Genomic DNA, 15,883 nt, shown 5'->3' on the forward strand with positions numbered 1-15,883 from the left:
CACGTTGTAGACACAAGCAGTATATCGTTATGAAGCGTATGAAATATTGTTAGGGGTTGAATTAAAACTTCATTCAAACTGCTGTGTGAACAAGTCCCACATTTAAGAGTTGTAAGAGACACTTAAAGGTCACACCTGAAATAAAGCCTAACAGAGTCTGCTCAGAAATTAGCAGCAGGTGAGCGGAGGGTTTGACTAGGCGTTCTGACCAGGTGGGCTGGTGAGTGGGTGGAGAGCACACACACTGAAATGGTGAACAGGTAAGAATAGAGCAAAAGGCAAGGCAAAAAAACCACATGAAAGCCTAGCAGTAGCCTCTCAGCACAGGGTGACCCTGAATAAAGCTACAGAGACAGCTTTTGGGTCTAAAGCGGCTTGAGTTGGGTTGCCAACCCTTCAGGATTGTCCTGGAGTCTCCAGGAATTAAAGATTAATATGCAATTAAAGATTATGTCATGTGATGAAACTTCCAGGACTTCGGCCAGCCAAACGGGCAACCCTAGGCTTGGGCTGTAAGCTGAGACAGTACTCCTTTTGTTCTTGGTTCCTTCTGCATTCAGAGACGCAGGACTTTGTACATTCTTTACACATGAACAAAGCTACATCAAATAAATCCTGACTATCACCAGCTTCTGCTGCCAGCTGGAACAACCTACCAGACCCCACGTTTTGGCCCCAGGGGGTAACAATATGTTATAGACAGTTATAAGTACATTAGCAGATGTTATACATGGCTATAAGCCATATTTATAAGCAACCTATTGGACTCTGTAACAATTGTTGAACATTTAATAAAACATCTATTAATCATTTATTAACCCTTTCTAAACTAGATATAAATGGAGCCTTGATCTGAACTGTGACTGGATTACTAACATCTTCCCATCAGACACGGAGTCAAACGCAGAAGCTGTAGGAAGCAGGTGCAGGTCGTCATTGCTTTTGTGACCTACATCAGCCTTGGTTACCGTAGCATGTTTTAGGCTGATGAATGCTGGATAAGTGGGCAGCCATCTCTAGGAACGGAGCTTGCTAGAGCTCTCTCTCTTTCTCTCTCTCTTTTGCTCATATGTTTCCCAAGAGCTGAATTACATATTACTCTGGTTAGTGTGAAAATTAGGTGAGAGGTCATTCGGCAGCTTCTTAGTGTGGATTCCATATGCAGGCTTGATAGATGGTTGAGTGCCTGCAGCTTGACAGCCTATGATGAGCTAGTTCTGTGCAAAACAAAACAGGGATTCTGCATCCCATTTATTAATAGGAAAATATATTAAAAAAACTAACCATTGTGGACAGGAGAACTTGAAATATTCAGTGTTATCTAGTAAATTCTAACTGATCAGGGAAACAAGCAGGGTTGCAAACAGGCAGCAATCAGCCAAGAACTTGCCCTCCTGCTTTATTTAACTGGGAACATAGCAGGGTGCCTGAGAAACAGTTTTGTTCCAATCCCACATCCCCCAAACTTCACAAGTACAGTATTTACTGTGCCAGGCTCCTTAATATGTCTAAATTTAATTTGCTTCAAGTAATGTACTGTAACCACTATAATCCAAAACAAGCACAACAATTATTCTCCAACTAAATCATATAATGGATGAGGCTGAAGGGAGCAGACTTTATGGTAGATTAGTCAAAATAAATAACCATTAAGCTAGTCCACTCTCAGGAAAGGATGGTGCTGAGATCCAAACTCATTAGCTCGGCTGGAATATGGCAATTACAACATGGCACTGCCCTGCTATAAACTAAACACTATTCCAATTTATAGATTTGTTTTCAAGAGTGCAATTCATGTAAATGATGAGAAGGCAGTTAAATGCATTTGGGTTAGCTATTTAAATATCTGTTTATAAAAGTAATAATTCCACGGTTAGCTAGGATTTCACGAGTGTCACTATGCTGCATACTGTGGCTACTTGGAACTTCATAACAACTTCAAGGATGTAACTCAGGCCTTCCTGCTCCAAAATCAGAGACTCCCCTACTACTTAAGCTAAAGGAGAATCTCCAGTTTTTATTAGCAGGATGGGTCCTATGAGACACAGTTAAGCATCTCGGATTTCATCCAGGAGAAGGCCTTGGTGCACAAACACACTAGCTACGTATTTAATTCATTGTAGCAACATTGGTATAAACCTATATTACTGCTATGAACTGTATTTGAGGTAGAGAAGGGGTTAACTGCCACTTCAAATACATCTAGCTCAGTATCAAGTGGAGTTAATTGATGAGGATCAGAGGGATTTTATATGTGATGAGCCAATAGCAGCAGACCCTGTATTTGAGATAGGGCCTTTAATAGCTAAATTCAGGTAGTTTTCCTTTTGTTTTGCAAAACAGCCAAGAACATATGTGGGTGGTAGTTTTGAGTGACAACCTAGGCATGTGCTTTTAGCAAACAATAGTATTTAATTTTTTTAAAATTATATCTGCATTTATGCCAAGAATTTATTCCTACAAATATTTTATACAATTGGGTCAATATCTATAAACAAACCCCCCTAGCAAAAGTACAGTTTCTACCAATTCCTCAGATCAATTCAATGCCCTCCCTCCCCCCAAAGCCTAGGAAAACACATAAGCTTGACAACATGATGTGAAGGTCAACAAATTTGCACCTTGGCAAACCTAGAATGAAAGTAAATAACCCACTTCCAACACACAGTGCACGTGCTCACACACACACCCCGGCACGATTTTAACCCAAGAATGTTTTTATCTTCAGAATCAGTGAAAGAAATAGGAAACCCAACTGGCAGGCATTTTATAAATATGTAATGCTGAATAACTTAACATGAGCTTGCCACATCCTTCAGTGAAGCATGCTAATGTGACTGCTTATGCCATACACCCAGCTCATAACACTAATAGCTGTCAACCTGTGCAGGTGTTAGGGTTTCATTTTATGTAAAAAGGCAAAGGAAATATAAAATGTATAAATAAGACCATTATGCAGGCAATCTACAAAAGCTGGTTTAAAATCCGTAGCTATGGTAGTGGCTCAGCAAAACACCTAGTAGAACACTCGACGGCTATTGCCGATTGCATTGTTCTGAATGTTCACTTTAAGAGCAGCACTTATCATTGTCTGCAGCACTATAGACTATAATTGTCAACAAGATTTTAATTAATTAAAACACCACATTTCTGCGCATCTTGCTGCGGGGCTGCTGACAGATGACAGATAGCATTTGTGACATTGGGATGCCTGGGGAGCAGAGTGTCAGAGACAAATAGATTAATAATTCCTTAATATTAGTTCATTTCTTAGGAGAACCAAGCCAGTTAATGTGTATACCTTTGTTTTAATGGCTACAGAATTAAGCTTCCCAAGTGAAGTTAAAGCAGGTGTGAAACTGGAATTTCAGCAGAACAGAAATGGTTTTTCACGTACCTAGAATGGCCATAGTCAGAAATAATATTACGGGAAGATGGCGGCTCTCAACATGGCAACACAGATGAGTCGGTGCCCAGATCTGGATCAAGGATCAAACTAAAAAAAAAGTGGTACTTTCCAAAGCTCTGCCCACAAATCAAACCCTGCCCTACAGGAAACATCCAAACAAAATGCCATTGTGCCATTCCTGGGGTTCAGAGGCCTACCATGGCTCAGCTTACCCTTGGTGAGTCTTGGAGACATCTCAGGCTCAGCTCACTCGTGCATGCTCTGCATTGTTTGGCATGGCTCTTCTGGGCTCAGCTCACTCTCAGCCGGGCTCAACAGGCCCACTGACTCCCACTTTGTGGGGCTCTGGATTGTTGCCGCTACAGTTGCTTCTCCTGTGCTGCTGGGGCTGCTGTTACTGCTACTCCAGCTGTACTCTCTCAGGCAGGCTGAGAGACTTGAGAAGTGGCAATGAGTGGAGCCCCCAACCATGACAGTTTAAGGCAATGGCAGCCCAGGGACTTGGTGGCGGGAGCAGTAGCCAGGGGGCAGTATTGACTTTCTCCTCAATCAAGTCTGGGGCCTTCAGGTAGTTGACAGCTGGTGCTTTTAAGCCCAGGTGTGTGTTTGCATGTGGTGCCTCTGGCCTTTGATTCTCCAGGGGTGCCAATAACAACGTAAGATGGCTACTGAGTGGCAGCTAGGCAGTGTGAAGGGCAGAGGAGCAAAATCAAAATGGCAGCCAGCCAAAAACATAAAACAAAAACAAACCATACCAGTTCACTAAGGAGGTGCAATCTGAGCCCTGCACTAGATCCAGATTAGGTTTAAGTACAAGGAAAGATGAATCAGGGCTGTGTGGGTTGGACTGATTTATTATTATAGGGAGAGCTGGTAGCAACCTTGATATTTAGGTTGCCTAACAACTTCCATTATAAAAATTGCTTTTGGCCTTTTTTGAGAAGCTCTGACACTCCTACAGCTCACAGCAGTTAGCAGCCCTTTGAAATTCGGCTGAGGTTACAGATGTGCCGTGAGCTTGTCCTGTGAAATTCCATTCAGGTTTGGCTGAGTGATAAATGTCTGAAAATTACCCGACCCCTTCTCTCCGTTGTGTGCCTGAGGAAAACGTTGCCAGCATGCCAAAATAGCAGCCAAACAGGAATATTCTAGAGTGCTGAGCCCAGGCTGCTCCAAAGCAGCTGCAGCAGCAGCACACACTATTTTGGAAATGCTTGGGAGCTGCTGGAGCAGCTATGTGGGGGTGAGGACAGCCCAGCCAGGCTTCCTCCATCAACCCCAGTCCTCCCTCCAGCCCGGCCCAACACATAGCACCAGTGGCTCATTCCTCCTCCTGCCTCAGTGGCACCACATGGGGCAGGAGCTCCCTCAATTTCCAGGGACATAGGAGGGAAGAGAGATAACCAGGCTTACCTCAACCACTCCTCTGGACGCAGCACATGGCCCCATCTGCCCATTTTTGCCTCTGGAATAATAGCCTTTTGCTGCCAGTTAGTGCAGTTAGTCCTGTAGTATGAGTGGTCAATTTCTTTGCTATCATGCTGATGACTTAGAGTTCAAACCCTCTTGATGATGTGTGATTGGTGGTTGCTAGAGTTGTGCATAATAAAGTCTGGTTTTACCTTTCTCCTTTAATAAAAACTAGGAAATTGCACCAAAACAAAACCTGTAAAGAAACATCATTTAATTTGCAAAGTCAAGTGTCTGAAAGTAAGAAAACCAAATGCCAGATTTACGGTTGTCTGTGCAGCTGTATTTTGGCCCCCTTGTGCACATGCATTATGATGCTGTTTTTAGTGACATGATTGCATACTATTTTTTCTGCAGGGACCCTGCCTCATTAGAGTATTAGAGGCAGAACAAAGGTTGTACAGGCAACTGTAAAACTGACATTTACTAACTTCCAAGTGCTGGATTTGCAATCTAATAAAGAGCCCATCTACATTAAAATAATGTTATGTAATTATTTATTTTGCACCAGTGCCCAATCAGGGACCCTTTATGCTGGCATTGTACAAACACATAACAGAAAGACTGCAAGGGGGCCAAATAAAAAGTGTTCACTCAAACCTAACTTCTGATGGCCCATAGATCCATACCCTGAAGGGATCATTATGATCATCTAGTCTGACTTCCCACCTAATGCACCCACAAAACTTCACTTTAGATTAAATCTCAGGAAAAACTTCCTAACTGTCAGAACCGTAGGGCAAAGGAACAGACGGCCTAGGGAGGGAGTGGAAGCTCCTTCACTGGTGGTTTTCAAAAGGAGGCTGGATAGTCATCTGCCTTGGATGCTTTAGCCACTGCCCACAATGAATCCTGCATCTGGGCAGAGGGTTAGACTAGATGACCCTTGTGGTCCCTTCTAACCCTATGATTCTAAGATCTTCACCATCCTGAAATCATAGATTCATAGACTCTAGGACTGGAAGGAACCTCGAGAGGTCATCGAGTCCAGTCCCCTGCCCTCCTGGCAGGACCAAATACTGTCTAGACCATCCCTGATAGACCACCTGGGGACTTTCAGACACAAACACTGACTCCTCTCTCTCTCCTTCTTCCAATCCCAGTACCAGAACCCTCTACATAGGACTCAGAGCCCAAGTGTGATGGTGTTCAGACTGGGTGTTTTTCATGGCTCTGAAGCTACCATAGTGCCCTTATTCAGAAAGTTTCATACTAAACGGTTAGTCATGCTGAATGTAATTGCTTCATTTACCCATGCATCTGATCAGTCTTTTGAAATTTGCACTTAGTTGGTTTAGGCTTTTTGTTTTTGAATCTGAATGTTGCTGTGAGAAACTAGTAAAATATGATGGCACAATGTTTGCCATGGAAACACAATGATGTGTCATAGCCACTAGTGCTTTGAGGTCACAAAATTCTTGGCTCAAAGATGACACAAGAATATGCCTGTTAGATAATATTCATACACAACTTCTCTCCCCCTCCCAGTGGTAATGGGAAAGAAGGTGAGTTAGAACCCCATGTGACAAAACAGCATTATCATTCAACTAGACAGGCAGCTTTACATGAGAGTTTACTGCACAAGTAAAATGTACATGAAACTCAATGCAACAGGAGCCATTGCCATGTGAAGGATACATGTGTCATAGCGATACCATATGAAGACAGTTAGCCTGAGATGACACTCAGTGAGGGAGAAAATATCTGCCATCTACTTTCTCCTAAAAAAAGAAATGGGGCAGCTGGTGCTGTCTCAGGAGATTTTATGTGTGCGTACTGGGAGTTGTGCATGCATATCGATAATAAAAGTGTAGTTTTATATAAGTGATTTTCATCCCGAAGCATTTTACAAAGATTCAACATACAGTGCAGTAACCTATGATATGGAGGGCAGATGCCAGCACACTGTATTTGGAGTGCAAGGACGTAAACCTAGCAGAAAAGGATGGTCCAAAAAGTTACGATCCTGGCTTGGAATACACCAGACCAGAGTTCAGTTTCCTGCTCTGTCCCAGACTCAATATGTGATATTGTGAGTGGGAAAGTAGAGAGTATACTTATAAGGTGCCACAGGATTCTTTGCTGCTCTTATAAAGTTTGCGGACGATACCAAGCTGGGAGGTGTTGCAAATACCTTGGAGGATAGGATTAAAATTCAAAATGATCTGGACAAGCTGGAGAAATGGTCTAAAGTAAATAGGATGAAATTCAGTAAGGACAAATGCAAAGTACTCCATTTAGGAAGGAACAATCAGTTGCACACATACAAAATGGGAAATGACTGCCTAGGAAGGAGTACTGCAGAAAGGGCTCTGGGGGTCATAGTGGACCACAAGCTAAATATGAGTCAACAGCGTAACGCTGTTGCAAAAAAAGCAAACATCATTCTGGGATGTATTAGCAGGAGTGTTCTGAGCAAGAGACTAGAAGTAATTCTTCCGCTCTATTCCGCTTTGATCAGGCCTCAACTGGAGTATTGTGTCCAGTTCTGGGTTCCACATTTCAGGAAAGATGTGGACAAATTGGAGAAAGTCCAGAGAAGAGCAACAAAAATGATTAAAGGTCTAGAAAATATGACCTATGCGGGAAGATAGAAAAAATTTGGTTTGTTTAGTCTGGAGAAGAGAAGACTGAGAGAGGACATGATAACAGTTTTCAAGTACATAAAATGTTGTTAAAAGGAGGAGGGAGAAAAATTGTTGTTCTTAACCTCTGAGGACAGGACAAGAAGCAATGGCCTTAAATTGCAGCAAGGGCGGTTTAGGTTGGACATTAGGAAAAACTTCCTAACTGCCAGAGTGGTTAAGCACTGGAATAAATTGCCTAGGGAGGGTGTGGAATCTCCATCATTGGGGATTTTGAAGAGCAGGGTGGACAAACATCTGTCAGGGATGGTCTAAATAATACTGAGTCCTGCCACGAGTGCAGGGGACTGGACTAGATGACCTCTCAAGGTCCCTTCCGATTCTATGATATTGGACAAGTCCCATTTCTCTGCTTGTAAAAGGGGAATAGCAGCACTTTCCTACCTCACAGGGGTGCTGTGCAAAGGCCTTATTAGAAAACAAGCTTTTGAGCTGCACAAAGCTCTTCTTCAGGTCTGGGAAACATACAAGCTTCTCCCATTGACATAACTACCGCCTCTCATGGAAGTGGATTAACTACACCACAGGAGAAGCTCTCCCAATCAGTGTAGTAGCATCTTCACCAAAGCACTACAGCGGCACAAGTGCACTGCTGAAGTGCTTTACATGTAGACAAGCCCTTAGAGTATGTCAGCTAAATACAAGGTGGAACAGATTGTTTAGCATAAGTAGTTAAGGCATTTCAAGGTACCATTCAAGGAGCCCATTAATATCTCTCCAGCCATAGGATGGAAGGGGGTTGGGGAATGAGGTGCTCAAATACTGTGGTAATGAAGCCCAGGTAGCTATGCTGAACAGAAATTTTGACTCAGGACAAAGCCTTACTCTTAGAAAAATATCCAAAACTGTTTAGTGTGCCTAACATAGACACTTAGGGGCAGACTCTGATCTCAGGTACACTGGTGTAAATCTGGAGTCACTCTACTGAAGTCAGTGGAGTTTGATTTTCACAGGTGTAGCAGAGATCAGAATCTGGCCCTTATGTGTTTCAGCCAAAAGTCTGACAGCAAGTAAACAGCATGGAACTCAATTTATATTGACATTAAGAATCAGAAATACAAATGGCTGAATCAACTCTGCTAGGATGCAACTCTGTGGGGCTGGGAAGCTTCGGTATTTTAAACCTGATGATTAGGCTACTCAGTCATCCTCTCAGGGACTGTATGTGTGATGGAATGGTAAGCTTAAATTATGGAAGAAACATCAAACTCCTTTCAGATGTATTCAGTACCTGCTCCATGAAATCCTCCGCAGAGATACAGCTTCCCTTCCACCGAGCCTGCATTAGTGGAATTGGTTCTTAAGCTGAGTAAAGGAGAAGGCATCGGAGGCCCATCTCTCCAGAAATCCCCATCAGGGTTATAAATCTCCACTGCATCAAGACATTGCCGTGCCTGTCCCCTGTCTCGACCCAAGCAGCCAATTCCTCCTGCGGAGAAAGATATGTATCAGATACACAGGACACCAAGACAGAAATATTGCAGTACCGGAGTGCCACTGAAACTGGCTGCTTTCTAGTTCTTATGGGGTTATTTTTTATTTACATGCTCTTGGTTTTTTAAATAGATTTTCTCTCTTCATCTCCAGAAGCTTGGTAATAAGAGGCTTTCAAATTAAAAGCCACCGCACCTTTACTACAGAGCTCACTGCTGCCCCAAAGGAGCTCCATTCTCATCTAGATATGGCAGGCAGGACAAGAGGCACTTTTGCAAAATGCCAAGGTACTCAACCTACCTTTTTTTTTTAATTACACAGTAGAATTTGACTGTAGTTACTTGTTGTTTGTTTGTAGTGGCCAGATCATATGATTATTCAGTTATAAGGATCAAAAATTACTTTCCAAAAGTAATTTGGTGTCAGTGGGTTTGCCCTTCACTCTCACTAATCAAGAGGCATTTGGATTTTTCAAAAGGTAGAAAAGAATTTCATTCCTTTGTAAGGGCAAACTGGCTGCAGATAAAAGAATTGTCCAGTTTGCAAGGAACGTCAGTTAAAGACAGTTAATATCTGTCTGACCTACTGCCCGGGTATTAAGATGCCTGGTAAAACTTGATATATACATATGAGATGGTGATTTTGAATGTCTGTATGCATCTGATTTTGAAAATTCACTGCTTTATGGCTCTGGATATAGTGATCATTCAGTTGTAAGTCAAAACAAAACTTGCCCAAAATTATCCTTATGGGATACCACTGTGTTTCAGTGAAATGCATAGTATCAGATAAATCAATGCAAATTTTCAGGTAGATACTTAACAATAGAGATCTTTCATATAAATTTTGTTATTTGCACCTTCTACCAGAGGATTTCAAATTGCGGTAAATAATTTATATATGCTAACTGATTAAGCTTCAGAACACCTCTGAGAGGCAGGTGTTACAAAATCAATTTTATAGGTGAGGAAACAAACACATCAATTAAGTGATTTGTCCAAGGTCATATAACCAGTCAGTGTCAGATTCAAGATTAGAACCCAGTTTTCTTTAGTCTCAGTCTGCGTAGAGACTCAAGAAAGACTAGTCCCATAATAGTACAAATGGGTAAATATGTAGGGTTTTATATTCCTTTCAAATTCCGTTCCCAGACCACATTCCAAATGGAAACACATAATGCATTGTGAGGGCAGTAGCAGCAGTAGAATTTTAATTCTTATTTTTCTTGTGAGTTAAAACAAGCCCTACCAGTTGAGACTTAATTAGGATGTCTGGATTCTGTTTTTAGAATGGCTGGGCCATTAAAAAACTGCTCCTGGTTTTCATTTCTTGGAACATATTGCAACATCCAGCACCAATATCTCCCCACCCTCACTCCATCTTCAGTGTGCGGTGTTTGCACACTGAAATTGTATGGCAGGCACTGCCTTTCTAAATATTTTCCAGTGAGCAGCTCTGGGTTTTGAATTCACAGCCTTTAGATCTCAAGGATTAATATGCTGATGCACCCCAGCAGGTCCTGCATCTGTGCCACTGGATACAATACCCTATAATGAGCACTGATGGCATCTCCATGCTAAAGCAGCTCTTTTGTGTGTGCCTGTGTGCTCACTTTTAAATATAAAATGACAGCAATATTCATGCAATTTCCACATTAAAGATCCGATTTCCAAAGGGCCTCCAAATACACAGGCCCATTCAGGCCCCAAAAGTGTATGAGACCAAAATGGACGCTTATGCACTTAATTACTCACTTACATTTAAAAGGGTATGACTGCAAATATTGCTAGTGCAGTTTTGGGGAGGGGCCATTGAAACTTTGCCCCTAAAATGGCCAGTCAGTGAAAGGAGCCTACAGTCCTTAATGTCTTAAATAGAGTTTTTTATCTGCCTCTTCACTGGGATTGTTTTTAACTAGGGCTGTCAATTAATCACAGTTAACTCATGTCATTAACTCCAAAAAATTAACTGTGATTTTAAAAATTAATTGCAATTAATCACACTGTTAAACAATAGAATACCAATTTAAATTTATTAAATATGTTTGGATGTTTTTCTACATTTTCAGATATATTGATTTCTATTACAAACACAGAATCCAGAGTGTACAGTGCTCACTTTGTATTATGATTTTTTATTACAAATATTTACACTCAGATGTAAAAATGATAAAAGAAATAGTATTTTTTAATTCACCTCATACAAGTACTGTAGTGCAATCTCTTTATTGTGAAAGGTGCAACTTACAAATGTAGATTTTTTTGGTTATATAACTGCACTCAAAAACAAAACAATGTAAAACTTCAAAGCCTACAAGTCCACTCAGTCCTACTTCTACATTCATATGCTTCAGCCACCATTCCAGAGGACATCCTTCCATTCTGATGATGTTCGTTAAAAAAATAGTGTGTTAATTAAATGTGTGACTGAACTCCTTGGGGGAAAATTGTATGTGCCCTGCTCTGTTTTACCTGCATTCTGCCATATATTTCATGTTATAGCAGTCTTGGACGATGACCCAGCACATGTTGTTTGATTTACGAACACTGTCAGTGCTGATTTGACAAAATGCAAAGAAGGTACCAATATGAGATTTCTAAAAAGAGCTACAGCACTCGACCCAAGGTTTAAGAATCTGAAGTGCCTTCCAAAATCTGAGAAGGAGGAGGTGTGGGACATGCTTTCAGAAGTCTTAAAAGAGCAACACTCAGATGTGGAAACTACAGAACCCGAACCACCAAAAAAGAGAATCAATCTTCTTCTGGTGGCATCTGACTCAGATGATGAAAACGAACATGCATCATTTCAATGGAGCTATGCCTTAAGACTATTTGGCAATGGAAGTTTGGACAGCTGAATTCTGCACTCTTATTAAATGGTGCTTCATACCAAGAGCATACTACACTGGTGCACAGTACTCGGCACTGACTCTTTAATGGTTCCTAGTAAGGTTTAAGATGCTGGTCTTAACCTATAAAGGTGGGACACTGTATCCTCCTTAGCTGACCATATTTTTGTTTCTCAAGGGTACCTTTAAAGTACCTCTTGGTCCTTTAATATGACAGCCAGGCTGTTTAATCAAGTGGCCTCCCAAAAGCACTACTTCTATGGCATCTGCTGGTGGAATGTGAACTACAATGTAGGGTGCAGAAGTATTTGCTGCTAGGTGGATCCTTCATCTGAAGGACAGAAGATCTTTGTTGTTGAAATTAAAGCTATGAATAGCAGTGGACTGAGATGGCAGTAAGTTTATCTGACTCTAATTAGTTGCCTAGCTTTTGTGAGCATGGTATTGTCCCAGGTGCCTCACTGGAAGAACCACCTCTTGAACTTTCTAAGGAATATTACCACCGTTCTTTTAATCATCTTGTGAATTTTGTAGCTATAATAAAAAATGCAAGACTCATGGGCACTGCAATTTTGGAAGGCATGAAAAGGACAATTTGCATTGAACCAGAACAGAATTCAATCAGCACCATGTGTGTAACATGCAAGTAATCTGCTTTAGCAGAAAATCCAAAACTTCACCAACTAATATAAGAACTCATGCTGGCAACCCTGGGAGAGAAGACTTTAATAATTATACAAGGAAAATGTTTCAAAGAAATAAACTTTAATGGCCTATCACAAGTCACTTTTAAAGCCTAAACTAAAGACTAGCATATTAAAAAATTAAATAAACTGCCATCAACTAGTTTAACTTAAATCTGACCTGTCTAAAAGTAGTTATACTCAGATGAGAAAAGTCCTCTAGATATGAAATAGCTAAATTTTGATGTGGACCTTACCAAGCCATTAAAGAGAAATCCAATTTCAGCTTCATTCAAGACATGGCCAAAAATCAATGCTTGGCAAATAGAAAATAAGAAACAAAAATCAGATGGGAATAAAATATAATTGTCAAGCTTCTAAAAGGGTATTCTAAGCAATGAGGAATCAGACCCAGAGGAGAAAGCATTATCTTAAAAGAGAAGCATAAAGCCAAACACTGAAATAAGCTAGCAGATAATGCAAAGGAATTTGCAAACTCCAGATACTGCTAGAGTTGCTTCGCCACACACTTGCAGGTAGCAGCTCAAAGCTCTTGCACTGCTTCCAGAATCTCAGTAGGCATGACTTGTCTATACTCCAAGAAAGAAGACGCAGATTTTGTTCCGCAGAGGCTGACAGTTCAGGCCTGTCCTTTCAACTTGTATCCACAACACAGAAATTCCTCACAGTGAAGGAAACTCAAATCGGCCCTTGAGTGGAGGCATGGTTGGAGATGGTTGGAAACGAAGAAACTTTCCTTTGTCAGAATCTACTGTATATTGCAACTGCTCACACTCCATTCCAGAGAGTTCTACCTTATTGCCCGTCCTGTACAATGAGTTTACGAAGTCATCAGGAGGGTTAGTCAGGACATGTAGACTGCTGTGGTACCTTCAGGCTGCTGGAGACATTCCTTTCTATACCTCATTTGACCTGGCTGGAGCAGTTAAGTAACTGACTGAGTGTTTGGCTCAGACTAGGGAGTGGATGAGGGAGGGTGAGCTGGCTGAAGCTCAATCCACACAAGATGGAGATAGTGTGAAAAGCATTGTGAAGCATCCAGAAAAAACAGAAGAGATTGGATGTGGTAGCTGATTTGGGGGAGGCAGCTGTCCTGCCAAATATTCTGGCAGGACATTGATATGATGGGGGCATGCCTCTCTATTCTGGACTTTTACCCTTTTAATTGTGCATATCTTAAACTACCTAAAGCTATGGAGAGGTGCCATGAAAAATAAATGGCTCCACTGACCCAAAGCTCATGTACATGGTGTGTGAAGGAGCACCAACTGCTGTTTCAGCCTATATTCTGGAACAGCAGCTAGAAGGTCTGCATTGTTTTCCCCTTCCCCCGCCCCACCTCCCTGTGGACTTTTGCCATTAACAGAGTGGGTGAATTCAATCTCTTTCCACCACCACCCAGCTTATTTCTCTGCACAAAGCCCGATTACTTGACCTTTGTGCAGGGAGAGGTGGATTTCACCCTGGGAGTTTTGAACATTTCTCTGCCTGTCATTTTCACATCTGTCACAAAAGAGGATTTAATTCCAGAGCACGGTCCCTACCTTGCAAACACACCGTTTCAACATATAGACCCTTTATGTTATTTTCTTTCCCCAGGAGACAGTTCAGATGCCACTGTGGGACTAAAATAAGTCAGCAAAGCCACCTTTGTGTTCCCAAAGCCATTAATGCTTCAGAGCTTTCTCTATCATGCTTGGATGGTTCTGCAATCAAACACACTTTCAAGGGCACTCTGCAAGCAGCAGTTCTAATGGACTTTAAATTTAACCTGAGGCTCCATTAGCAAAATAAATATATAAATACAATACATAGTCTTTATTAAGAAATCAGGATTACAAGACAAGCCTTTTGATGAAAGAAGACGATGCAGGATAGGTGATGTGATCAGTACAGCCTCAGAATTTCAATGAGATACAGTGCTGTGCCTTACATATACCCACACGTTGTTGTTGACTGGCTGAAGGCAAAGAATATTGTTTCACTTTAGGACAACTCTCTTCCCCTCCACCTCCCTTATTTTTACACAGTGAGACTAAACGGGATTTGAGTCACATCCATCACAATAACTAAACCTAGGAAACAGTACGGGGAACAGTGGTGTGAAAAGATGGGTAAACAAACTCCTGGTAAAATTGAGTAATCAGGATTTTGGTGGGTATCTCCATAGAGATGGTGAGGGAGGGATGGAAGTAATGAGTAGTACTCAGCTGTGCTGGTGCTCAGTTGGAATGGTGATTAGAGCCTTAAAATACTCATGAATACATCTCTTTTGTGTGCGTGCGGGGGGTCCAGTACCGATCTCAGCATCAAGAGCCATGGGTTACGTTACCTCAGCCATGCTACTGAAGTCTACATTTTCAAAAGTGGCCACTAATTTTGGGTGCCTTAGTTGACTGATATTCAACCTGAGACATATAGGGCTTGATTTTCAGTGGAACTGAGCACCCACAAAGCCCACTAATGTGGTGGGTATTTGGCACCGAGGGGTCCCAAGTTGGTTGTGCAAAAAAATGTATGCAGCTGAAATTACAGATCATCTAAGCTCAGTCAGATGGAGACTGTAATACTTCCCCACCTTCTCACACCCTTTGATCACAATACACAGGCAGTGAAAAGTATTCTTAGTCCTGGTTTGAATTTTTATCAAAGAGAAATGAAGATGAAAAAACAGAGCAGGTTCACCAATAAGCAAGTGAAATCTAAGCTCCTTCGCTCCCTCTCTTTCTGTAAAATAATTCACTATTAAATTGATCTCTAGAATCCACAATGGATTTAATAGCTCTAAACCCTTATGTAACATTTCCCTTCATTACTCTTTAACAGCACTCAAGCTGAGTATTAGGACTTGCATTGCTCTCTCACTCCTTGTAAACCAGCGCTGCATAATTGGTTTCAGGGAGAAATAAGGGAGCCATAATGCTAGCCCCGACAGACTCTTACAGAGATGGAATTGAAAACCACCTGCCATTCTTTACTATTGCAGAGAAAACAGATGACGTAACGCGTCTTGTAGCAAAACATGAAGGAAAAGCTTGACTGGAAGCAGGGATGAGAAAAGCAAACGGTTGCCAACACAAACCACAATTACAGTTCCAGCTTCCCCTACAACATGCTGGTAGCCTCTCAATGGCATGGGGGAGCTTCTGATAGCCAGAATCAGGCCAAATTCTGCTCTTGGTTCAACTGCCATGCAAGCTCATTTACCACAGTCAGATGTGAACAGGGGTAACCAAGGGCAGAATCGGGCCCATTATCTGCTACTCAGAGGAAATCCAGAATGTATTTATGAATAGACATGTTTACTTTAGAAGCAGCATAATTTATTCAAAGGCACAGTTAAGACTGAAGCATGAAAGTTAAAATTTCTCTT

At 41.6% G+C, this 15,883-nt stretch overlaps 2 protein-coding genes across 7 annotated transcripts in view; one reads left to right on the forward strand and one right to left on the reverse strand.

The window, feature by feature from the left end:
* The window catches only part of KBTBD12 (kelch repeat and BTB domain containing 12), a 172,200-nt gene that overhangs the window by 10,612 nt on the left and 145,705 nt on the right, over window positions 1-15,883 (reverse strand). For all 4 annotated transcript variants that reach the window (XM_039547858.1, XM_039547859.1, XM_039547861.1 and 1 more), the window contains one exon: window positions 8,756-8,953. In XM_039547858.1, the coding sequence (XP_039403792.1) occupies window positions 8,756-8,953 (198 nt within the window). The remainder of the gene's footprint in view (window positions 1-8,755; window positions 8,954-15,883) is intronic.
* The window catches only part of MGLL (monoglyceride lipase), a 135,054-nt gene continuing 125,485 nt past the window's right edge, over window positions 6,315-15,883 (forward strand). The window contains exons 1-2 of one of the 3 annotated variants that reach the window (XM_039547863.1): window positions 6,315-6,384; window positions 9,112-9,245. In XM_039547863.1, the coding sequence (XP_039403797.1) occupies window positions 9,206-9,245 (40 nt within the window). In that variant the 5' untranslated portion in view covers window positions 6,315-6,384; window positions 9,112-9,205. Of the gene's footprint in view, window positions 6,385-9,090; window positions 9,246-15,883 lie in introns of those variants that run through there. The other 2 variants (XM_039547864.1, XM_039547868.1) reach the window with 2 other exon arrangements.

The sequence above is a fragment of the Mauremys reevesii genome, linkage group 7, assembly GCF_016161935.1.
Source record: "Mauremys reevesii isolate NIE-2019 linkage group 7, ASM1616193v1, whole genome shotgun sequence".
NCBI classification, from domain to species: Eukaryota; Metazoa; Chordata; order Testudines; family Geoemydidae; genus Mauremys; species Mauremys reevesii.